General features: G+C 47.5%; 1 protein-coding gene and 1 long non-coding RNA gene across 3 annotated transcripts; one reads left to right on the top strand and one right to left on the bottom strand.

Moving 5' to 3' along the window:
• Positions 1–352: 352 nt before the first annotated feature.
• SLC40A1 (solute carrier family 40 member 1) lies at positions 353–21,338 on the bottom strand. Of its 2 annotated transcripts, none has more exons than XM_072813326.1 (8): positions 21,034–21,338; positions 20,594–20,788; positions 15,545–15,704; positions 13,285–13,400; positions 12,095–12,221; positions 4,667–4,912; positions 3,247–3,903; positions 353–1,801 (listed from the first exon to the last, which is right to left on the bottom strand). In XM_072813326.1, the coding sequence occupies exons 2-8, from the start codon at positions 20,642–20,644 to the stop codon at positions 1,488–1,490; spliced, it is 1,671 nt and encodes a 556-aa protein (XP_072669427.1). In that variant the 5' UTR covers positions 20,645–20,788; positions 21,034–21,338; the 3' UTR covers positions 353–1,487. The 2 variants fall into 2 exon arrangements, with proteins under 2 accessions (XP_072669427.1, XP_072669426.1); XM_072813325.1 differs by having other exon boundaries at positions 20,721–20,788.
• An 88-nt stretch (positions 21,339–21,426) lies between these two features.
• On the top strand, positions 21,427–24,571 carry LOC140625767 (uncharacterized). The gene is made up of 2 exons (XR_012025085.1): positions 21,427–21,495; positions 23,380–24,571. It is a non-coding gene; the product is annotated as an uncharacterized lncRNA (long non-coding RNA).
• Positions 24,572–25,020: the final 449 nt, after the last annotated feature.

Here is a 25,020-nt window from a genome sequence, read left to right as displayed (position 1 = left end):
CCGCCCCATCGGGGGTCCGCAGGACCTTGAGGGACCGTGCTTGGTTGACCGGAGCAGGGGAGCTGGGGGGTGGGCGGGGCAGGCGCCAGGGCGGCCTCCCCACTTTGCAGAAGGAAAACCTGAACTCCGAGGGCTCATGACTTCCGCCAGGTCAGGGGAGAGCGCTTGGGCCTCATCGTGACCGTGCTTATGGGGGCCGCCGTAACCCGTACACACGCAGAGTGGAGCGACCCTAAATATTAGGGTATGAGGCCGCGGACCCGGCAGGGGGACAATGCCCTGTGTCCCAGGCAGATGTGCTGTAGCAAAAACAATGTCAAATAATTGAGGAACGCAACTCAGGAAAGAAGAATCAAGATTTTAAAAATGTTTTTATATAGAAATAGTTTACAAAGATTTTACAACAGGAATCAGTACATCATCCGACAGGGAAAAGGTTAGCCCTGGCGGCCGGAGGGGGCCTCCTGGAAAGTGCACGCGGGTGGCCCAGGGCCCGCAGGTCACGAGGGCTCGAGGACCCTAAAGCAGTTCTGTAAGCAGTCTTCTAGAACTCCATGAAACGTGTTTCTCTCCCTCCATTCTCCTCATAGGCATTCGAAAGGGACACATTTATGAACAGTCTCGGCTACAACTGGGTAAAAATGACTCCTTGGTACAAAACAGTGAAAGTAAAGACGCTCTGCCCAAGCATGTGTTAAAGTAAATCAAATGATTTTAAAACAAAAGCTTCCCAAGCGTGAGCCTGCTTTCTACATTTCATCTGCTGGTGGAAAGCTCCATCCGTCAGGTGGCGGGACGGCTGTCCTGAGCGACACGGTGCCAGCCCCGGGAGCGTGCCCTTGCGCGTGACCTGGCCAGGCCCTGAGCCCGGGTTAGGGCCCCACGGGCTAGGGCGCACGGCACAGCGGCCCCGCAGGGTAACAAGGGCCCAGGGGCGCAGTGAGGCCGTGGGCCGCACTCCCACATGCACGCGAACCGCCACAATCAGCAGGATCACGGAGAATAATACTGCTCATCAAACTCCCATCTTCACACTTGAAGCAGAACGTGTTTTCTATAATGTGACTAAGATGCTAAAAGAAAGTGCATTAGCTAGACGTGGATACAAATGAGTCGGGGGGGGGGACCTCTGAACTCTTGCACAGATAACAAATATCTGCCAAAGAACGACTTCAATCACATGACTAACCGCTCTTCCTGTAAAGTTTGGTCTGCTCACGAGAAATAGGAAAAATCAGTGTTACCATTTTATTCTCTACGCTTAAACTGAGTTTTTCTTTTCCTATTTTTTTCCATCCTTAAATGTAAGGAAAATTAACCAGCTCATTGTCTCTGACCTAAGCCTCTGAACTAGCTTTTAGCCCTCACAGTACGACCGGGGTCAAACCAGAGAGAAACACCTAGCCATTGGGGGGGATGCTGAAGTCCAAGCTAAGCACGTGTGCTCTACAGAACCTAGTAGCAAGGGCAGCAGCAGTTAACTCGTCTCACACGACAGACGTATTCGCTTGATTTTCGTTCGTGACTTCCTCATCGTCGGCACCACAGGCAAAAAGCTTGCTGCCCAGAGTTTTCTGGGCAAATCGAAAATACATGATGTGGCCCATTGCCACAAAGGAGACTGAAATCAACACAAGCAAGCCAAAAGCTTCGGGATTCGGAGCCAGGATGACCATGATGAAATGCAGAAGATCAAGGAGATAGTTCATGGAGTTCTGAACACCATTAATAATGCCTCGTTCAGATTCAATTACATTTTCTTGCAGCAACTGTGTCACAGTTAAATCAAAGGACCAAAGACCTATAATAAAAGGTATTTGTTACAAAGACTGAATTTTAATTTATAGCTTTTACATTTCAAATGATTTACAGTTTAAAAATGGTGACACGTGCAAAATACACATTGGCCCCTTTACCTTAAAGTCACCAAGTATATATATTCATCATACCCTTGCCTTTGAGAATTATTTTTCATTAAAAAATACTAGTGTTTTAAGGAAGTGTTGAATCACTAAATTCTATACCTGGAAGGAATATTACACTGTATGTTAACTGGAATTTAAATAAAAACTTGAAAAATAAAATAGAAAATACTAGGTTACTAGTGGCCTCAAGAAATGATTTTTATAGCCACCGTACAGTAATAAGTCTAACCTACAAACTTTTAAAAAAATTCTATTTATTTATGAGAGACACAGAGAGAGGCAGAGACACAGGCAGAGGGTAGAAGCAGGCCCCATGCAGGGAGCCCGACGTGGGACTCAATCCCGGGACCCCAGGATCACCCCTGGGCCGAAGGCGGCACTAAACCACTGAGCCCCCCAGGGATCCCCTACAAACTTCTTAATTCAATTTTTCTGTGACTATTTATACTACAAAAGCAAAACTCTGAAATCAGAGACAATAAATCTTACTATAAGTAAGAGTATTTTTAAGGCTCAAAGTGAACATACTAACATATCCTTATGGTTAAAGTTTAAGGAGACTTTAAACCATTATTACATTTACTTCCTGGGTTCTAAAGCCCCTACAATAAAGCTGTCTTCCTTGAATATTAATTGTCTTTGATAAATTAATGAATTGCATTCTATCGCAAGATAAATACGGTTTCATTTCAAGAACGAATTCAGGCAGAGATAATTCACCAGTACTCTATTAATAATTACTTAAATTTTGCCTTGTAAGAAGTCTTTACACAGTGTTTCCTTCCATTTGTTTGGAAGGAAATCCATTTGTTTGGCAAAGCATACTATAAATACACAAAAGCTAGACAAACTTTTGAAGGATTTTTTTTCCAGCTACCATGTCTTTTTTTTTTTTTTGAGACCAAAAACATTATCTTTTTTACTTTGTCCTCTACAAATATCCTTTAAATTATAGTCCTTTTGGTAGAGATATAGCAATATAAAGATTCTAAATTACTAAATGGCATTATGATTATTAAAGCTCGTATCTTTTGGAAAATTAAGTTATATCGGGAGTAATACTTAAGATGTTCATCTATAAAAAAATTTCAAGCCCTAATCATGTTTTAAGACAGTATATGTACATATATACACACTGCATTTTAAACTATAAAATAAAATTTTCATAATTAAAGACGGGAACATACATAAGGATAAATAATGGATTTTGCTTAAATTCACACTCAGAGAATATTTCAGGTCATTTATTTATCGTTGAGTTTTCTGAACCTACATTGCAAAGAGACACTCTAGTTCATCAACACAGAGAAAAAAGACTTACCGATTCTAGCAGCAATGACGCCTGCGAACAGCAGACTGACAGAGATTATGGGCACAGATTTGGGAGTCGTCTCTGGGAAAATACCAGCAGGGTCAGACCCGTTGGACATGTGCATTTCAGTTGTAAAGATGATTTCAGGTACTTTTGTAGGTGTCATTGTGGACAGTGGCTCTGCTTGAATGAACCTAGAACGGATATCTTCAAAAGGAGAAACAGACAAGTCCAAGGGGCTTCCAGGCATGAACACGGAGATCACGCACAAGATCAAACAGGAAAGCTGTGCAAATCCTGAGATCAGACCAGTCCGAACCAGGCCGCATTTTCTCCGGAGCCAAGTAAAAGCCACGGTTCCCATTATTCCAGTTATGGCTGATGCTCCCATCAAAATACTGAGGATGGACCCACTCAGCCCCTGAGTGTAGGCGTACCCTGTGGTGATACAGTCAAAGCCCAGGACAGTCATATAGAGGAAAGCAAGACCCATGCCGGCCAGAAACACTGACTGGTTGTAATAGGAGACCCAGCCATCTCGGAAGGTGCGGAAGGGCTCGGCCATCTGGGAGGCGCAGCTTGGCTCTTGCTCATGTTCAAGCTCATGGACATTAGGGTCTTTCTCACCCATTAGATGAGTTCCCTCCAAGGGTTTTGGCTCAGTTTCTGTTAATAAAAGACATCATTATATGTATCAATATAGTATGTATTTGCTTTGACTAATCTAAGAATTTTAGCCATGGAACAATCTCCGAGTAGCATTTATATTAAATAAACAACATACTACCGATACCCGTCTCTCTCATGTGGTCTGTCTCCCTTTCCCCACCACCCCCGTTAGAAATTATACTCCCGCCTTTAAAAAAAAAAAAAAAGAATTGTACACCCACCAAAGTCAGTAACAGGAAAACCCGCCAAATAAAAATATAATAATTGGAAAAACACAGCATCTTCTTTTCTGGGGCCCTGTTAAGATTCCATTTACCCAGAAGCCCAACTTCCTCTCTTCTTGGGAAATGCCCACCTGCATGCCCGCACTCCCTTCTACTGTTCTACAAATAGCCATGTAACTCCTCTCTTCACAGACTCTTAGGAATTTTCTTATTCTCTCTTTTTCCCCATTGTTCTTTCCATTCCTATGGCTCAATTTTTCCCAGCCATCCCTCAATTAATTTCCCCTCCATGTCTACTACTCACATTAAGGAAAAGGACCAGCGGTTCCACTTCAACCCCCTGAGATTCAAACCAGAATTGTCCTCAGGCCATCCAACCCCAGGGTTGTGACTCATCTACCAAAGCGATATATCTAACCTCATGCATGCCTTCAGCAGTAATAAACCTGACATAAATTCGACATAGTTTTGGTCTTCACCAACGTCTAAGGTCTAAACATCAGAATAAAAGGAATTGATCATTGTGTTGAGATTACCTTTATGTAAATTCAGCTGTTTCAATTCAGCTTCCTCTACTTTAAGAGCAGCTTTCACAGCTAGAGCAGGTGTTTTCTGGTAAACCTTCCAGAGCAGAAAGTACTCCACACACATGGACACCAAATTCCACCCCGAAATGAAACCACAGCCAATGACTGCAGAGCCAAATGTCATAATCTGGCCAACAGCCATGGGGGCCAAGATGTTGGTTAACTGGTCAATTCTTCGTATTGTAGCATTCATATCTACAGAGGGAGGTAAAAGAGGTAGAAAAGTGTGCAAAACTATCAAAGAGAGACTGCCAACTTACATAATACAAACTCATAATCCAAGAGCTTAGATTCCTAAAATGCAAATTTCCATAAACATTCCATACCATTTTGTTTGGAAATAATTTATTGTTTGGAACAAGTCACATTAAATTTGCTTCAAAAATCATGATTCCCTTGAGGTTGCATAAATCAGTCTAACATCAGCTTTTTTTTTTTTTTTAGAAAACATCAGCTTTTTAAATGAAGTGACTCTACATTCATTTTTCAACATTTATTAAATGCCTATTATGAGTTAGGCACCGAATCTGTCACTATAAAGAAAATTAATATCCTGCCCTGTCCTCATGGAATTTACCTTCACATGGGGAAAGAAGAGTTAATCAACAAACATATATACAGATATATACACACACAGCATGTTGGATGTTAATTCAACATTAGGGTGAACAATAAAGCACAAAAGGGCATAGACAGTGCTCAGGGGAAAAGAGAAATGTCAATTTTAAATATGGCAGGGTCAGGAAAGGGCTCACTGAAGAAAAGAGCATCACAGCAGAGACATGAAGCAGTAGGAGGAAAAAGAACCTGTCATGTGGATATTGGTGAAATGAGGATTCCAGACCAAGGGGGGTGCAAAAGTCCTGGGGCAGGAGGAGCTCCCTAGAGTGTAAGAGAACAACACGGAGGCTGGCAGGGCTGAAGCAGAGTGAGGAAGAGATGAGATCAGAGAGGGAAGGCGGACTGGCCCAGTCACGCAGGGTCTCGTGAACATTCTATGGATGTCAACTTGGACAATGATGAGTCAGCGAGCCTTTGGAAGCTAATGAACAGCGAGGTGGCGCGGTCTGACACACTGTTAATGGTTCATTTTGGCTTCTGAGGTGTAGCATGAGGGTGAGGGATGTGCAGACGAGCAGAGGCAAGACGACAGGTAGAAAACGATGTGGCATGAACCAGGACAGTAATAATGGAGATGGAGAAATAGATGCTGGATACACTTCAAAGGTAAAATCAGGAAGTCGTGCAAAGTGATTAGATATTGGGTGTGAGAGAAAGGGAAAAATTAGGGAGGACTGTAAAGTTTGTTGCTTTTTTCCTGAGCAACAGAAGGATAGAGTCGCCACTTCCTGGGAAAGGAAAGACTTCAAAAGGATCTGGTCTGGGGCAAAAGAGTAAGTACTTAGTTTAGAGATGCTGATTTTCATAGGCCTACTGACCGTCAAGAGGCCACATCAACTGGGCAGTTAAATACGTCTGGACTTGAGGAAAAGAAGTAGGTGCCAGGTTTGGTAGTCATCAGCTGGTCGAGTTTAGTTTTTGGGTGTTTTTTTTTTTAAGATTTTATGTGTTTATTTATTTGAGAGAGAGAGCATGTGTGAGTGAGGGGAGGAGCAGAGGGAGAGGGACAAGCAGACTCCACGCTGAACACGGAGCCGGACTCAGGGCTTGATCTCATGACCCTGAGATCATGACCTGAACAGAAACCAGGAGTCAGATGCTTCACTGACTGAGCCACCCAGGCACCCCAGCTGGTTGAGTTTTAAAGCAGTGAAACTGGATGAGGTCAACCAAGGGACTGAGTGTAGAGCCAGAAGGGACAAGATCTGAGGATCCAGTTTTAGGCATGTCAATGCCTAGAGGTCAGGGAAAATGAGGAGGAGCTAGTAAAAGAGGAGAAAAACCAGGAGACTGTGGTATTCTAGAAGCCCTGGGGCAACTGATTCCAAGAGGAGGGGGTATTCAACTGGCAAGTGCCGCTTGGTCAAGTTGATAGGTCAAGGAAGATGAGCCCTGACAAGAAGCTCCAGATTGGTCACGTGGAAGGTTGGGGAACCTCAAAAAAGAGTAGTTCTGCTAGGGCAGTAGGGCAAATGCCTGACTGAGGTTGGTTTAAGAGGCTGGTGTCAGCTCCAGGAGATAGAGATGCCACTTATATGCTATTTTAAGTGAGTGGCATCCCCTGGATTCACAACGTGCACGTTGCCTCCTGGCGTCATAGAAAGTAAAGCCCTGACCGTGGAGGGGAGTTGAGAAGAGTGAGCCTAGACATTTTTTTTCTTAAGTTTTGCTGAAAAGGAGAACAGAGAAGCGGGGGGCGGAGGTGTAGAGAGAGGTGAAAATGTTGAAGAGCAAAACTACTGCACTTCTACATGCAGCGGAGAATGACAAGAAGGGATGGAGCCTGAGCCTGGTGCACAAGCAGACGAGTTCCTGGAGAGGAGCCAGGGATGCGAGCAGGGCGCAGACCACCCAAACAGCTTCGGCTTCGGGCAGGTGTGACGGTGGGGGCACACGGGACTCCTCATTCCTCCTATTTTCTCAGTAAAACAAAAAGCAAGGTCATCACTGGAAGCGAGGCTGGGAGAGGAGATGTGGATGAACTGTGCAAGGAGAAAGGAGGTGAGACCTCGTCCTCCTGCAGACAGTAGGACGATCACCTGGCAGTATGAAGGGCCAACCTGAGCCCCACATCACCAACGCTAAGTGAGGGGAGTGAGCAAAAATGATTTCAGCGGGCTCTCACGAAAGAAAAGTGGCAGGAGGAACAGAGACCAAGTGCATGAGGCCAGATGCTGGTGGTGGTCCCGTGCGGCCGGAAGGCCCAGCCTGGCACTGCAGCTGGGTGGGGAAGGGAGAGCAGAGGGGTGACAGGCAGGGACAAGGGAGCACCAGCAACGATCTGTGGGTGCCGGCCAGGTGGCAGGTGGCGGGGCTGATGGGGGCAGGAGGAGTGAGCTGGGAAGGCAGCGGGTGGCCTGGAGAGACGGGTGCCCACGGGAGCACACAACGGGGTCAGGGTGGAGGACAAGACCAAGGTGCCTTCTTGTTGCCCCTCGGAGTAGAGGGGAGGACTGAGCAGTCCCAGTCCCGCCGGCACCTGGGGGAGGTGGTACGGGACATATGGTCCCCCCACAGGCCACTGCCAGCTCCTCCTCTTGGTGCTCGCGGCCCCAGCAGCCTCCAGCCAGTTACAGTGGGTGGCACCAGTGGGACAGTGACACGCTGCACCCCTGCCAGGTGGCACCCACCCACCGCAAGCCACCAGGGCCTACTGCCCCCCGGCTTCCTGCCCCCCTGGCCTCCTGCCCCCAGCCTCCAGTCCCTGGCCTCCAGCCCCCCGGCCCCAGCCCCCGGCCCCAGCCCCCAGCCTCCAGTCCCCGGCTTCCAGTACCCCGGCCTCAGCCCCCCAGCCTCCAGTCCCTGGCCTCCAGCCCCCCGACCTCCTGCCCCCCCGGCCTCCAACCCCCCGGACACACACACACGTTGTGGCAGCTGCTAGGTCAGCACCGTCGAAAGGACTTGCTGTTCTGTCACTGCCCGGGTGCTGGGCGACCCGAAGCTCCGGGCTGGGAGGCGGCGACGCCCGGGTACAGGGGGGCAGCCTGGGCAGCTCGATGGTCGTGCGACGGCTTGTGACAAAGGCCGAGCCATCCTACCCCGAAGAGGGAGGCAAGCATGTCCTCTGCACACGCGAACACATCCTCATGACAAGCTTCTCATTGTTGCAATGCAAACACACGCGTGTGCTCACGGCTCTGGTGCAACTGTTCTCAGTACAGTCGCGGCGCAGGACTCACATTAAACAGCTACTTGCTACTATTTTATCTTTAAAAAAATCTTATCTGGCAGAGAGCGAGCGGGAGCAGGGGCAGGCAGGGGGGAAGCGGCCCCGCGCAGCAGGGCCCTGGCCTGGCTCCCTCCCAGGACCCAAGGCTGCTGCACCCTGAGCCCGCCGGGCCCCGCCACCTGCGACTGCGGAGGGTCCCTCGACCTCATCAGCTGCTGACCCGCTGGGCAAGGGGTGCCGAGCGCATCCGTCTGCCTTAAATACGGGGTGATTTTTAGTGCAGAGAGTTCCAATGACAAACGCAGCTCGCATACGCGACCGCGCCAACTGGCAGATGTTAGGACGGAGGGCCCAGAACCTCAGAAGCCAGGACCAACCACGGCTGACCAAGAAACAGGGAGGGAAATAAAACAGAGTCACAAGTCTGGGAAAAGGAAGGAGCTTCAAACGGGTTTGACAGGCTACGGGTCATGGCCCAAGACAACGTCTCGATAGAACACTAAAGCAAGGACCCAGGCAAATCAGTTAACAGATTAATTAACAGTATTTATGTAGGAAAACAATTCCTTTTCTGGAACCATCCAAACTAGATGTTAACAGCTGATAGTCTGGCCTGATGCCACCGAAATTCTAAAATTTTTTCACATTCCAGGGAAACGGTCTCCTGCTCTTTTTTTTTTCTTTTTTTAAACCCTCGGTGATACAACTTCCAATTTTAAGACCTACTCTGAAATCAAGAAACACTGGGGCAAGAGAATGGGAGCGCCGCGTATCCAGCCCACAACCTCTCCTGCTTGTGCACACCGCCCTTGCCCACTGCGGACGCGAGCACACGAGGCCACACACACGCAGCAGCCCTGCCTCGTCCCCTGCATGGGTTCCTAAGAGTTTTCACTGGTGACTCAAAACTCAGCCTGCAAAACGCCCACGACATCCACGATCCTGGCTGCAGCAGGTGCCTCTGTGTCCAGAGACTCATGCCCACAGGTACTTGGGGTGGCAGGTGGAATCCCTGCACCCGTCCTTTCTTTCTCTATCTTTCCTCTCTCCGCCTCCCATCCATCCTTCAACTTTCTTTGCCTTACAGCAGAAGCAGCACCAAAAATCCATGGTTAGATCCTTGCTGACCTTCTGACGTAGAAAAGTTTCTATCCTACTTCGAAGCACAGCCCTTAATTAATTTTTTTTAACAGATGTGGATGTTTAACCTTGAGGAAAGATGACGCGGAGGTTTTCCTTCACTAGGCTGTTCGCTTGCACTGCTGGCTGGAAGCAAAAAGGCACCAAGGACTAACAGCTCATAACGGGCCAAAGTCTGACGGGCAGCTCACTTCCTTTCTCAAACTTGAGAAACTCAAGGTGGTTAGCAAATGGACTGGTTGGCCTAGTCTCTCCCACTCTGCAATTATTCCTGGTAATAAGGGGCAGCAGAGAAAGGCCCCATTTTTGTTTTTGTTCTGGGACATCAAAAGGCCCACGAAGTTACATGGAATCTTTGGTGTTTTTTGTTTTTTGTTTTTATGTAGATATTTAGAATAAATTAAGGATTCTGGGTAACTTTCACTTTCCTCAGGACTTCCCTCCCCTCCAGACTTCAGAGTCAAAATGAGTTAAGAAATTCAGATTAATAAAAAAATAAAAATTAAAAATTAAAAAAAATTAAAAAAAGAAATTCAGATTAAGAGAAAAGAAAACCACTTTAAAAGCCAACTCCCACCCCCCAAATATATTCTAGCAGATATGTACGTGATCTACTTCCAAAACATATCTTTTAATACCCTTTGAATTTTAAACCATGGACATGTATTACATACTTAAAATAGTATGTTAAAGAGAGAAAGGAAATAACAGGGAAAAAACAAACAAAATAGGACAAAGCCTTATCTTACAGTTTACTGTGACAAACGGACATGAAATTATTTCCTATCAGTAAGTGATTACAGGAAGGGGAAAAAAATCAGTGAGAATCACTGCTTCACCTGCAAAAAGCATGTCCTGGAGCAGCCCTCACCCGTGCTAACTCCTCCTACTCAAACGCCTTCCTCCGAGTCACTGTGGTTTCGCCCAGATCGTGACTCTGCCGCAACAAGGTGGTGACTTAAGCAAATTTCTCTTTCTCCCTCTGCACCTTCCAAAGATTTCATTTCCTTTCTGTCACCACTTTCTTTCCTTTTTCAGCCACGTGGCCCCAAGTCGCTTGCTCTCCCAGCGCCTACTCCCACCCTCTGTCCTGGGATGAGCCGTTTAAATCGTCGGCAACGGCTTCCTCGTCGGGCAGGACGGCTGGGCAACAGGCCTGTGATAGCCCTTAGCTCAACGGGCCGCTTCGGCCGAGCTGATCAGGGGACAGTGTGCCCTCGTCCTTCAGCCTGTGTCCTTACCAGTCCCTGTGCGTCTGTGTCAGGGGGCAGAGGGAGGGTGGAGGGCAGGAGTTCTTCTGAGCCCAGTGGTATCGATGCAGTAGGACATGTTGCCGTGTAAGCTTTCTTCTGTCTTTCTCTGGCCGCTTGTATATGTTTCCGCTGGGCAACTAGATTTTTTTTCTTTTTTTTGTATTATTTTTATTGGAGTTTTTTTATTTTATTATTTTATTATTTTATTTTTATTGGAGTTATTTGCCAACATATAGTATAACACCCAGTGCTCATCCCGTCAAGTGCCCCTCAGGGGCAACTAAGACTGTAAACTTCTTTTTTATTTATTCATGAGAGACGCACACAGAGAGAGAAGCAGAGACCCAGGCAGAGGGAGAAGCAGGCTCCACGCAGGGAGCCCGACGCAGGACTCGTTCCCGGGACCTGGGGTCATGCCCTGAGCCAAAGGCAGAAGCTAAACTGCTCAGCCACCCGGGCTGCCCAGATTGTAAGCTTCTTAAAAATCATATTCTGGCCTTAATTTCTTTCATATTTGTAACAGCAATTATGTTACATTGTATGTAATGTAATAAAAGTTCTAGATTGTAACTTTAAAGTTGCAGGAATTAACTACTAGAGTCTCTTTTAGGACTAATGCGCTTCCACTCGCTTGGGAGAAAAATAAAATTCATGGTATGACTCATATAATCCCATGCCAGATTTTCACTGTTCTAAGTCTTAAGTAAACATTTAGAGAATGTTAGCAGAATTTAAAAGAAAGAGCTCAAAAGAAATGTTTTTCCACTTGCCAGGTTTGTATAGAATAAAAGAGAAGTTTACTGTCCTATAAATAACTTTATAACAGTGAGATAAATCATCGCACTGAGACAATGTGATGATAAGACAAAGACGATGTTTTCAACCTATTGTTCTTCAACAGTCCCAGAACAGGTGCAGGACTGGCTCAGCTGGTTACGGGGCTGACTCTTGATTTTGGTTCAGGTCATGATCTCAGGGTCCTGGGACAGAGCCCCACGTCAGGCTCCACACTTGGAGTGGGGTTAGCTTGAGATTCCCTGTCCCGCTCCTTCTGCTCTTTCCCTCCTCCATCTAATTAATTAATTATTTATTTTTTAAAAAACACCCAGAAGAAAAAGCTCAAGCCTCATTTACTACCTCTGACTTAAAGTGAATCCTAATAACCCATTTAGTTAAAAGGCAACACCCGATTACCTGCTAATTTGCTCCTGTCTCCTCCAGCAACAACAACAATCCAGTCTCTCTGGATCGTGATGGCAGTGGCAGTACTGGCCAAATTTGCAACATCGGCAATAGTGATGATCAGGATATAACAGAAAGTCTGAGGGATTACAGGAAAAAAGTGGAGTTGAAGTGTCAGTTTCACCACACGTACCTACTTCACTGCACGTACAATGTACTTTAAAATGGTCTTTGATGGCATAATAATAAAATTTTTAACTTCATAAAGCCACAAGAAATAATTTTACTTTGTAGACATGAGACGTTAAGTACCAAAGGTCAAGTTAAAGGACGTAATATTTTCCTAATCTGTATCATCTGTAATACACATCATACAAAAATTATAAAAGCCATACGCACTTTCATGTGACACAGTTATCATAGTAAGTGTTAACATGGGATGGGGGTAGTTTGTAATTTCTTCTCAAAATGGAAAAAATGCTGAAGGGGAAGTGAGAAGGTATTTAAGTCAGAGTTCTGATATTTCCTAGCAACATGGCAATAGGTAATAAACTAACATCACTTTGTCTTAGTTTTTTCATCAACAAAATAAAGGGAATACGCTAGAAGATTTTAATGTCCGATCTGCCCTTGAAGGTCTCAGTATCAGTCTAAATATATAAGGAGATTCAACAGCAACATTAAATCCATTATTTTCCACTCTGTCCTCAAAAATCTTTCTCTTTTTTTTTTATCAAGCTATCATGAGACCACGGTGTAAGAAGTTACTTAGTCCATGACCCCAAACAGAAATACCAATTATTATTGGAGGAACACAATCATGACACATTAATAAATACATGGATAACCTTTTTTTTTCATGGATAACATTTCTTATATAACGTGAACAAATTATAGGTTAATAATAATAAGCTGAAAACAACTGAATTGTTTAATAAACTCTTAGAAGTGCCATTAAAAACAAATAAGAAGAACCCAAAAGGACAAAGGTAAAGTTCAAACAATACTTAACGAGTGCCTACCATGGGTAAAAGAACTGAAAGAAAACATAATAACTGTAGGGGATATTAAAGTGGATACAGAGATCAATAGTGTCTTTACAAAAAATTATTCCCTAGTCTCAAAGGGTTTCCATTTTTTTTTTTTTTTACCACTACTGGGTGTCCTACTTTCTGCCATTAGGAATTCCACTGAGAACTTACAAGGACCCATCCATGGTACATGGTCAGAAGCTCATTTTTATGTAAGAAAACCATCATCAGGATGATTCCACACAGGATGACCGAAACATTCTGTACCACCAGCGAAGTCTGAGCCACTGTACAGAGGGAGAAATAAAAGTAGTCACTAAATCAAAATACCTCAATGGGCCCATCTTTGTCCACACATTCCTGTTCTACTACTACATTAATGTCTATGCAAATTATTACAAGGGAAAAAAAAAAACATTCCTGAAGTGAATCCTGAATGAACTATTTCTAGTAGGACCCACCATATCGAACCAGACCAATAAAATTTGCAAGAAGGATGAAGTAGTTGAAGCCATTCATAATGATCACATTTTGATTTAGTTGATTCTCTTCCAAGTTTGCTGTCATAAACAACTACATTACATAGACAAGATCCGTCTCTTAGCTCTTTATTGCTTAAGTTAAAATAAGAATATGTAGGAAGTTATCGATTGGGTTAAGGAAGAGGTCGTGGGCTCCATAACCTCCTCTAGGGTGGGCTGAATCAGACAAGATCAGATGGTGTACAGAAGTAGGGATGACACACAAAGATTCGCCAAGAATAAAGAGCAGCAGTGCATCCCTCTGGGCATTCTAATGCGAAAGGCCATGTAGGAAATGCTAGGAAATTCCATGTAGACGAAGTACTGGAGTAAGGCTGGTCAGTAGACCACATAACACACCCCCGTCTTACTTGGAATCTCTTCTGTGCCATCACCAGGGGAGGTAATCTGGACAAGACACATAATGTCCCTTATGCCTGTGTCTATAAACTGAGGATGACAAGCCATTCCTGCCTTCTTTACTTTATAAGGTCATTATGGTGCTCAAATAAAATACTCATGAAAGTACTTCGGAGAATACAGAGAGTCGTGTATGTAACGTATAATTAGGGCTCTTGTCTTCAAGGGCAGCAAAGCTCGTGCTGGGTTGGAAGATCATAGAAGAGCCTGAAACAACCTGCTTTCTGAAATTAGTGTAGAATAAAATCCCAACATAGAACTCATTCTTTCATTGCACAAGATTTAAATATCAACTGCACGAGGTTTTTGGCTTTCAGGAGTCCATGGACCAGAGGAAGGAAAGATATGCGAACAGGTCATTGTAAGAGGGTCAGTGCGGTGGCAGAGGTACTGACAAAGCCTCCTGGGGGCACAGAGGAAGAAATGATGAACTCGGCCTAGAAACGGGAGAGGTTTTCATGGAAGGTGACATCTGAGTGGATTCTATGGGATGAACCGGAGACCACTATCCTACCACACACTTTCTCATCCAACTCAACATTCTTTCCCAACCTAGATTTCCAGTGTGCAACCACCATGAGTCACGAGGTCTCTGTGTATAATATTCCTCCGTTCCTATAAATAATGATGTAAACACTAGGAATGTTTTTCTCGTAGACTTCATCCTATACGTGTTTTGGTCTATCTATTGTCACGACAGACAAAGGCCATCTTGACCATTTCACTAATAGCATCGGGTCCTGGAATTTGATGATCCAAATTGCTCTCCATCCAGGGGCAGTTTTCTGCACTGTAGGAAACTGATACCTCAATCTTTCTCCAACATCTAAGACAGACGTGGCCAGGTCTTGGCATTACCAACTATAAAATTCAGGAAAATTCTGCCCTGATTTTACTATTTACATTGCCCTTACACTCTGCATAACTGAATTGTTCAATCACTCTCTCTCTTTCCTATACAAAACCGCACTAATGTGCTAGAATAAATGTCATTTCTTCCTTTTCCCTAAAAAATTTGTAATTCAGCTCTCCACGACCCAGACTCAGACACTCTCCCTTAAATATACAGTTTTTTATTTCCTCACACATGCGTCTATATGAAACACTGTAACTCAGAGGACAGATGTTAAAGCTGCCCCAGCAACATCATACCAACAGATTTCAGTGCAAATCATGGTTAGAAAAAACACCAGAGTTAGGCAAACTTTTAATGTTTAACATTCCTCCCAGAAAAGAACTATGGTGTTAATTATTAACATCTGGAATTCAAGAACTGCCAAAGAGCCAAAAAAAAAAAAAAATCTATAAGCTTAATATCTTGGCATTCCAATTTTGTGCAGAGGCCCCAGGACCCTCCAGGCAGAAGTGCTGCCATTGAGCATCCCGTCACTCAGGAGTGGCAGGCAGATGCAATGGGTCAGTCACACTGGTTTCTCTTTAGCTCAGGCATGGGTCCCACGAATATAGAGCCTTAGTTTACCGCTACTCACCTTTAAGTCTGGCGTTCTTATCCACCCAATCACCGATGATGGCTCCAAGGACAAGAACAGATCCTGCCACCACCAGCCCATAGACTGCAGTCAGGAGGAGGCTATTTCCATACAGCTCTACCAGGAACACGGACACGGCAAAGTGCCACATCCGATCTCCCTTGAAGAAGAAAAGAGAAAATGTTTTGATGAAATCATTTTTTACTTTCTAGTCAGTTCTACTCAGGAAGTTGCTTCCTTATCAAAAAGGTACTTTCCAGCTACGCCATGAGATTTTCAAAGTCAACAACTTCGCTATGAATTGAGCATGGGTCAGGTGTTAAAACCATCCATCATGGCCCAACGGAAAATGCTCTGGCCCATTTACTAAGTAAACCCAAAAAACATGATATTAATGAAACACACGTACTGCTTATCACTCTAGAAAAAAAAAATGTAGTTTCCTCCACACCAAAGAAGGCTTTTGGAGACAAAATGTGTTCCCGTTCATGTCAGGTTTCTACCCGGGCCTGGAACTGACCCATCCTGACTTGAGAGGCATAAAGTAGTTTTGCTACTGAACCAGAATGAAACTACAGTATTGCCTATAAACACTCATATGCCTTGAATGTCAAGAAAAAGCCAGCTTTCCAATTTGTAAACTGAGAAGAATGAACTATATGATCTGTAGGGTTTCTTTGGCCTCTAACATTCTAAAATCCATGCCCTACACTTGACGGGATGAGCACTGGGTGTTATTCTATATGTTGGCAAATTGAACACCAATAAAAAATAAATTTATTTAAATAAATAAATAAATACATACATATAAAATCCATGCACTATTTCAAAGTCAAAAAAGAGCAGGGCTCAGAAAGATGAAATTAATATGGGCAAATTCATTTATATAAATGTCAGAAATAAACCCATAAGCAGGTTTTCATTTGAACATTTTAATACAGATGCGTTTTGAAAGGGGAAAAAAATCTAATTATTTCTTCAGACTATATAGGAAATTTTGGAATTCATTACTGCAAAATGCAAAAAAAAACTTTTAATGAATCAGGTAAATTAACGTGTAAGAAATATTTAATGGGTCTTATTCTGAGATTTTTGGCTCCAACTTTGACTTCTGAGTTAACATAAAATAGGACAACAATGTTCTATTATAACCTACCCCTGGAAATCACTACAGGAAACAAAATTTCCAGGCTAAGTTACTTATGAATTTGACTCAATGTGGAAGTACTGAGTCTTGGTTCTTTCCAAAGTCTCTTAACAACTGTTTGATAAATTTAATGGATCAGGAGCAAAGTATTATCCTGGTCTATCAAATAATGTAAAAAAATCAATAAAACCAAGGCAATAATCCTATGCATTTAAAATTTAAAATTGATGCACATATACAATAGCAATCATCTACAATAATCTTCCTGTAGACCAGTATTTCTCTGTGGGAGTGCTTTTACCCTCCAGAGATCACTTGGCAATGTCTGAAACTGTTTTGGGTTGTCACAACTCTGGGAGCAGGGAGTGGGGGTACTACTGGCATCTACAACTGCATAGGGCAGTCCCCACAACAAATAATTATTCAGCCCAAGATGGCAACAGTACCAAGATAGAGAAACCTTGACATAGGAGATTAGGAACACAATTTAGAAATGCAATTCAAAATTAACGTAACATCAGGGCCTCGGTGGATTGGGTGCATATGATCAAATAAATGTTAAATCAAACACTGGAAGCCAGTGGAAGCACCATGTGTGAAAGACTGATTCTAACTTGACGGTCTGGAATGTGGCTCTAGAACATTCTGCACTCTCAAACCTCAGCCAAGTGCATGACCCAGATTAGATACCATGAAACCAAAAAGGAGTAGATACGTAGTGAATCCCAACTGTAAATGAGAAAATATAAAATAAGTGGCAAAACCCTAGACTGATTTATCAGTCATGTCGTTCTGGTACGTTAGATTAGTTCCACGAACGTTCAAAACTTTGAGGATTAACCAGCACCGTACCCAAGTATTTCTGACACAGCTTGTGTTTGTTTTGATAAGAGAAAGCTTAAATCAAGCAGGAGTTGTTTAAGTTTCAAATACTACTGTACTAAATGATTAAAAGTGTATGACACACAATTGGTTTGCAACCAATAAAAAGACAACTTTATATTAAGGGGAAGATGTCAATAAGAATAACAAACTGTTTTCTTGATCTTTAACAAGAGAAGCAAATCCAGGCTGAATTAGAATACAATGGCATAAGGAGAGCAAGTGGCTCCCTTAGGAATAAAGAGTAAGTAAAGTACCTCCCCTACTTTAATCTCCATTCCTCTGAAGAGCTCCCAAGGAAAAGACAAAAAACACACACATGCCCTAAACTACAAGTTGCCTCCACGAGCGAATTTCCTCTCTTAACGTAAAGAATAAAAAATATTACTTTCTACTGCTTCTTTCTTTGTTTTTTAACTATCTTATACCCACAAGATTTTTAGATTCTTCCACAGCAGGCCATCAAAACAAGTGCTACTAAATGAAAATGTTCTTTCTGGTTTATCTTTATATGACACAACACCTCCTTGATGGAGAGGCATCAAATTGCTCTAGTTACCTCAATTCCTAAAGGGTCTGGGCTCTAAGTGGCAACAGAGTCCATGCTCAAGAAGCCCAAGAATCAGGCAAAGTCCAAGTAAATGTTGACCAAGTGCAGTTTCGAGCCCACCCATTCCTTCCTTACATCCATTTCCTGCCCTCCTATGTGCGCTCCCTGTACTTTGATGATTTGTTTACATGCCCGTGTACCCCAGTGGACTGAGGGCTGGGGGCCAACTGAGTATCTGTGAATGAAGGATCCCAGTGCTTAGGCCCGCACTGCTTAGCGAGAGGCCCTATGTACCCAGCACTACTGCAGGCGTGACAAACCCAGCGGGACATAAAATCAAGGTCCATACTTTCATGTAGCTTGTACCCAGGGGGCCGAGACCAAGGGCAAGCCTAGAGCAGTGCAGGTGGCATAACTGCTACGAGGAAATATGACGTAGCGTGCACGGAAGGTGGCATTGAGCGTGACGTAGAGACCTCTCTGAGCAGAGGCCTGAAAGGAATAAGGGCTGGGGCCGTGCAGACATCCAGATTATGAACACACAGCCCGTAGGATAATGATGCAAGAAATAAACTACTGGCCACCCCTCTCCGTTGCCTTCTGCTGTTGGTTAGGTTTTTGCGACCAGATACATTTTTTTTTTTTAGATACATTTTTTTAAAGCCCAAGCTATGTTATAAGGCCCTTGACAACAAGACCCAGTTCTTGCAGTACTTTGTATCCTGACAGTACGGGGAGAGATGCACTGATCTACTGGCAGACAGACACAAAGGGCATTCAGCCCCACACACATAGAACCTTCTAGGCTAACACCTCTATTTTTAGGGTATAGGAAACCATGATTTGGTAGAGTTTGCGGGGGGAATGGATAAATAGGCAGGAGGTGTATCTGTGTATACACACACATAAGCACATAGATTTTGTTCGAACAAAATCAGTGTCGAACAGGAGACAAAACTTAAAAGGCAGAATGATCTAGTTAGTGAGCATTCCTCTTTTGCAACAAGAAGTTAAACTCCACTCAACCTTATACAGTTGTAGTTGTTGGGTTTTGTTTTGTTTTGTTTTGATCCAATGTTCCACAAGAAGTCCCTATGCTCAACTTACGGTAAGGTAGGGGTAAATGTCTGTCACTTTTCTTGTGGGACTTCTAATTACTCTGACAAAAAAATCCTCCTGGAACAACCAGAGTTCCACCCTTTTGGCAAATCTGACCTCCCAACCAAATACCGAAAGGGCATATAAACATTAAACAACATAATGAGTGTTTGGGAGTGAGGCACCTCATTCTCCTAGGAGAGAGGCCCAGGTCACAAGATGACAGCTTCAGATACTGTCTCCACCACTGGCTACTGGCTTTTAAAATACTTAATACTTACTAAATTAAATGGAGGGAAAAAGAAAACTATTGGTTTAGATATAATTAGGAGTAGTTTCACTAGACTTCTCCTTAGAATCATCAGCTATTGGAAACCAAACACACTCAATTTGTTTACGTGTATTTGCAGAGTCATCCTCGTCTCAGCCTCAGGGGAGATAGGAGCTGGCCCTTCTAAAAAGCCAAAGCCATCTTTGAACTGCTATTTCTTAAAGAGCTGATAACCTAGCTTAATAATTTCCCCAGGGCATGGGTACAGATTTCCTCATACAATAGTCTGCATTCACGCCTTAAGGATGATCCCATAGAAGTTCCCAATTTAGAAAGAAAATAACATTCACAAAATTCACCCTAAAAATTCTTCCTCCTTACATGTGATTTTTTTTTAAATTAAATATCATATATGAGGCACAAAAAGAATTTACCCAGATACTGCTTTTCAGCAATAAGAACAATTGTTTAAAGATTCTAATCTTTAATTAAGCACACACCCAGCATCCTTTTGGGATTATTCTTTTTTGGGGTGTTGATGGAGGAACCTAGGCCCATGAAACACTGGCCTTCTAGGACAACAGAGGAAGTCGGAGGGAGATTATGAATATCATGGCTAATTTTCAGTGGGTGATAGTTTTTAAGATAGCCTGAGATGCCCCACACAGATCTACCAATGGGTGACATTTTTAAAGCAGAGGATTTTTATCACTCAGATATTTGCTCTTAGGTCAATTATATTTAAGTTAATCTGAGTATGCTATTTTTAGCGCAAGTCAGTCACTCTACTATTCTACTCTATTTTCGTAGTGTAATATGCTGGAGCTTATCATTTTAACAAAAGAAGAAAGTGAGAAATAGCTTATGTAGAAGTAGAAGATACAGGAGACATTCGTCCATTCTTAGTAGCAAATTTTACCATTTACTAAGCCTTGAAATGCAAACTACAAATTTACAGGCATTGCAAATATCCCTGTTTGTTCATTTTATCTTTGGAGGGTTGTTCATCTATATACAAAGTATGATAATTCAGTAGCACTTACTAACCCCTACGGGAAAATATCTTTGGTGAAAATAATTTCTTCATTAGAACAGGTGTACCTGGATGGTTTCTTCCTTTCGCTGCCTGGCCAACCTGGAGGATGGCTTCATGAAACTGGTCCGAACGAAAGGAAACAAGAAGTTATGCAAAAGTCTGTTGTAAGAGTCACCGTGCACAGTCACTTACCCAAGTGGACAGGGAGTGGCCAAGGTAGAGGAGGAATTTGGCGGAGGTCAGGTAGTTTGCTAGGGACCCTGCGAGACAGCGAGAGGGGCGGTGAGTTGGGTGCGCGGGCTGCCACGCTCATTTTTCTTATCAAACACGGTTATTACGACTTCGTTTGTGGGACACACACGTGCATTTGTCGCAGGCGCGGGCTCTTCCCTTAGCACCGCCGGTCACTAGGTGGGGACCCCCAGAGGGCACGAGGGCGCCCCTTGCACCCTAACTCTTCACTCTGTCCCCCCGCCCCCGCCCCCGCAGCCCCCGCCCCACTCACCGCAGCATCCTCCCTGGCGGGCCTGCTCCCCGGCCTTGGGCATGACCCCGGGCGACCCCGCAGCGCCGCGGCCGCTGGCTCCGGGCGAGCAGGGCGTGCAAGGCGTGCAAGGCAAGGCGTGCAAGGCGCGGGCCCCGCCGAGCACCGAGGACCGCGGGGCAGGGAGCGGGAGAACCGGGGCCCTCGGGGTCTCCTTTCCTAACTTAGCTAACACTGTAGCTGAAGTCGGAAAGGCAAAGCCTTATGGAGGCGCGGAGGCCGCGCTGCCGCCGCCCGCACCCGACCCCGCGCCGCCGCCGGCCGCCCGCTGCGCCCCGCGCGCTTATACGGGCCGGGGCGGGGCTCCCCGCGGACGCCCGCCCGAGCCGCCCCGCCCCGCCCCGCCCCGGCCCCGCCCCGCCCCGGCCCCGCCCCCCGCCCACAGCCGCCAGTGAGGAGCCGGCCAGGCCCAGGGCCGCGAGGGTGTGGAGCGGGGGCCGCGGGGGAGGGAGGGAGGGAGGGAGGCGGGGGGGGGGGGGGTTGTGCCGCGGAGGGGAGGGAGCGGGGGGGGAGGGAGGCGGGGACGGGCACCGCGAGGGGAAACGGGGGCCGCGGAGGGTGTGGGGCGCGGGGGGGGGCGTGACAGGGCGGGGGGGGGCGGGGGCCACGGAGGAGGAGGGAGGCGGAGGGGGCCGCGGGGGGGGAGCGGGGGGGGGCGGGGGAGGCGTGAGAGGGCGGGGGGCCTGGGGCCATGTTGAGCCGCGGGGGGCTTTGGGCTGCGGGGGGGGGGGGTACGTTGGGCCGCAGGGGTGGGGCGGAGCGCGCAGGGCGGGGGCAGAGTAGGGCGGGGGGGGGGGGGGTCATCGGGCCGCGAGAGGGGCGGAAGCGGGGCCGCACGGGAGCGGGGAAGGGCGGGGGCGTGGAGCCGAGAGGGCTTTGGGCCGCAGAGGTCGCTGCGGGGAGGGGGTGGCGTAGAGAGTGCCGCCAGGGCCGCGGGGTCCGCTGGGCTGCGGGGGGCTTTGGGCCACGGGGGCCGTGGGGGGCGCGGGGGCGCGGGAGCCGAGGACGTTGGGCCGCGGGAGTGGGGCGGAGTAGGGCGGGGGGCATGGGGCCGCGAGAGGGGCGAAAGCGGGGCCGCAGGGGAGCGGGGAAGGGCGGGGGCGTGGAGCCCAGAGGGCTTTGGGCCGCAGGGGGTCGCTGCGGGGGGGGGGGGGGGAGAGGGGGTGCCGCCGGGGCCGCGGGGTCCGCTGGGCTGAGGGGGCCGTGGGGGGCGCGGGGGCGCGGGAGCCGAGGACGTTGGGCCACGGGGGTGGGGCGGAGTAGGGCGGGGGGCATGGGGCCGCGGGAGGGGGGGAAGCGGGGCCGCGGGGGGAGCGGGGGAGGGCGGGGGCGTGGGGCCGAGAGGGCTTTGGGCCGCAGGGGGTCGCTGCGGCGGGGGGGGAGAGGGGGGGCGTACGGGAGGCTGCCGGGGCCGCGGGGGGTGGGGCCGCGGGAGCAGTTCGGTGGGGGGAGCGCGGGGGGCCGCGGGGTCCGCTGGGCTGCAGGGGGCGTTGGGCCGCGGGGGGCGTGGGGCCGCGGGGGGTCGCTGCGGGGTGGGGCGGGGGGCGTTGGGCCACGGGGACCGCGCGGAGCCGCAGGGGCGGGGTGGGGGGTGGGGGCTGCCGGGGCTGCCGGGGCCGCCTTGCACCGCCTTGCAGAGTCCTCGCCGGGCTGGGGGAGCGGAGCACGGCCTCCATAGCGCCCCCGGCGTCCGAGTGCGCTCTCCCGGCCTCCCCCTGCGGCCTCCCCCCGCGGCCCCCCCGCGGGCCCCCAGGGTCGTCGCCCCCCCTCCCCCAGCCCGGGGTTAGGGTCGGGCATCCCGCCCGCCGGGCACCTGGAGGCCGCCGCGCTCGCCCTCCCTCCAGCCCCGCTGCAGCCCCGCCCCCGCGGCCCTTCCCGCTTGTGCCCCGCCGGCTGGGACCCTCCTGGCGCAGGGACAGGGCCTCCGCGGTGGGTCCGGGGGGGGTGGGAGGCGAGGGCCAGCAGCGCCCGCCCCCGAGCCGCCTCCGTCGCCAGGGTCGGGGGTGGGGGGTGGGGGGTGTATCTGGGCGCCGCATCGGGAGCCTCCCGGGGCCGCGGGCGGGGCGGGCGGCCTGCAGGGCGGAGATAGGGACCCGCCGCCCACCTGCTGCCCCGACGGCCTGGCCTTTCCAGCCTCCTGTGCCCTCTTCCCTCCCGCAGGGCTTTCAAGTCCGTGGTCTTCGCTCCCAGGGAAGTCCGGGGCAGGTGACCCGGGTCGCGGGGGCCCAGTCCTGGGGGGGTTGGGGGGCACGTGTGCGGCTACGGGACCGCGGCCCTACGCTGAGCTGGCCTTCGCGCGGCCTCCAGGGGCCTTAAAGCACATCCAGGTGCTGCAGAAACAACTGCTTCCAGTTGACCCGGCCTGAGAAGCACTGTGGCGGCGGCAGCTAAGTCTGTGCCTCGAGGTCACGGGGAGGCTGCGTTCTGCCGCCCCAGGGGGTCCCCAGGAGCCCAAACGGGGAGAAGAAAAAGACAAAGACAAAGGAGAGGCCACAGCAAAGCGCGCAGGGGAGAGTCTGGAGAGCAACCGAGCGGATGCAGAACCCGAAGCCACTGGGCGTCGGGGCCTTGGCCGGCGAGTCCCGAGTCCTTATCAACGGAAAGCGACAAGATCCCTTAGTTGAGGCTCATGAAATGAAAAGGAATTGAAAATGAAAATGCAATAAAAGTCCTCAAAATACGTGTGCAAGATGCAAGATGCCAGGAATCTCCTGGCCGTGGCATTCGGGGTTAGAGAGTACGGCGTAAATCACAAGACCCAACTGGCTGGTCTTCCTTCTGAGGACTTATTTGGCTGAAAATTAAAAATTCTTTCAAAAATATGCATTATTTCTAGAACTCCAAAAATGCAACTTCTCTATTAATATAATCATAACTAAGAAAGCCATGCAAATTTTAAAGCACTTTACCAAAAAAAATTAAAAAAAGAAACAGGATGCTGTAAGAACCATTTTCTAGTTTTTCTAGTTCGTGTTCAAAGTTCTTAAGTTTGTGAATAGGTTAGCTTTTTATAAATTCCAGCCAGAATACAATGTACAATCCATCTAAAATTGAGAAGTATTTACGGTTGGGGAAAAAGGGGGGGTCTTATTATTTCTAAGCTGCTTTTTCACTTACCGCCGGCGTCCTGTGTGCTCCGCTGTGTCTGAGGTGCTCCCCAGGACACACAGAATAAAGAACGGTCAGCAGCGCGGGGCTCGGAGGAAACGGGGTTGTCAGCAGCTGCTACAGGAAGAGCTCGGCCCCAGGATGAGCTCCGGCCCGGGACTAGCTCGGGCCCAGGATGAGCTGGGGGCCCTGGGGCCTTGCAGCTTAATTTAGGGGCTACACACAAAGCCCCCGTGTGCTCAGACACCTTTTTTCAATGTGACAGATGTATTTCAAGAGCTGTTTGATGTTTCCACGACCTGTAACCGACTGAACCCTTGAGAACTTTAAGTTCAGACACCTGCTTTAAATTACAGACATCTAACTGAAAAATAAATACCTCTCAGGTTTTCATTTGGTTCGCATATTTTAAACAGATTTGATCTTGCAAAGTTTCTCGTGAATATTGACTTTCATCCCCCTCACACACACACGCATACACTGTTATGTACAATGTCCAGTTGGAAAATTAAATGCAAATTCAGAAGATTCCCAAAAGAAATACATTCCTAAGGCAAATCCATAGGGATAGAGAGCATGTTAGTTGTCAGGGGCTGGGGCTGGGAGGAGGGACGAGTGGATAGCGACTTCTTAGTGTGTATGGGGTTTCCTTTCGGGGTGACGAAAGTGTTCTGGGACAAGAGAACGGTGCTGGTTGCACAACACTGTGAATGTTCTAAAAGTCACTGAAATGTGTACTTTAAAATGGTGAAATGTATGTTAGGTGAAGTTTATCTCAAAACAAAACTATTGCTATATGGGAACTTTGCCGTTTTTCAGGAATAGCGTTCATTGGTACCA

This window comes from Canis lupus, chromosome 36, assembly GCF_048164855.1.
Source record: "Canis lupus baileyi chromosome 36, mCanLup2.hap1, whole genome shotgun sequence".
Lineage (NCBI taxonomy): Eukaryota > Metazoa > Chordata > Mammalia > Carnivora > Canidae > Canis > Canis lupus.
This window is presented reverse-complemented; position numbering and strand designations above follow the sequence as displayed.

Excerpts from the sequence above, each read along its gene's own strand:
- SLC40A1 (XM_072813325.1), bottom strand. The coding sequence starts at position 21,076 with ATGCCCAAGGCCGGGGAGCAGGCCCGCCAGGGAGGATGCTGCG. Across the intron at positions 15,705-20,720 it reads GCCACTCCCTGTCCACTTGG|GGAGATCGGATGTGGCACTT; the intron begins GTAAGTGACTGT and ends TTCTTCTTCAAG. Across the intron at positions 4,913-12,094 it reads AGACAGGAGCAAATTAGCAG|ATATGAATGCTACAATACGA; the intron begins GTAATCGGGTGT and ends CTCCCTCTGTAG.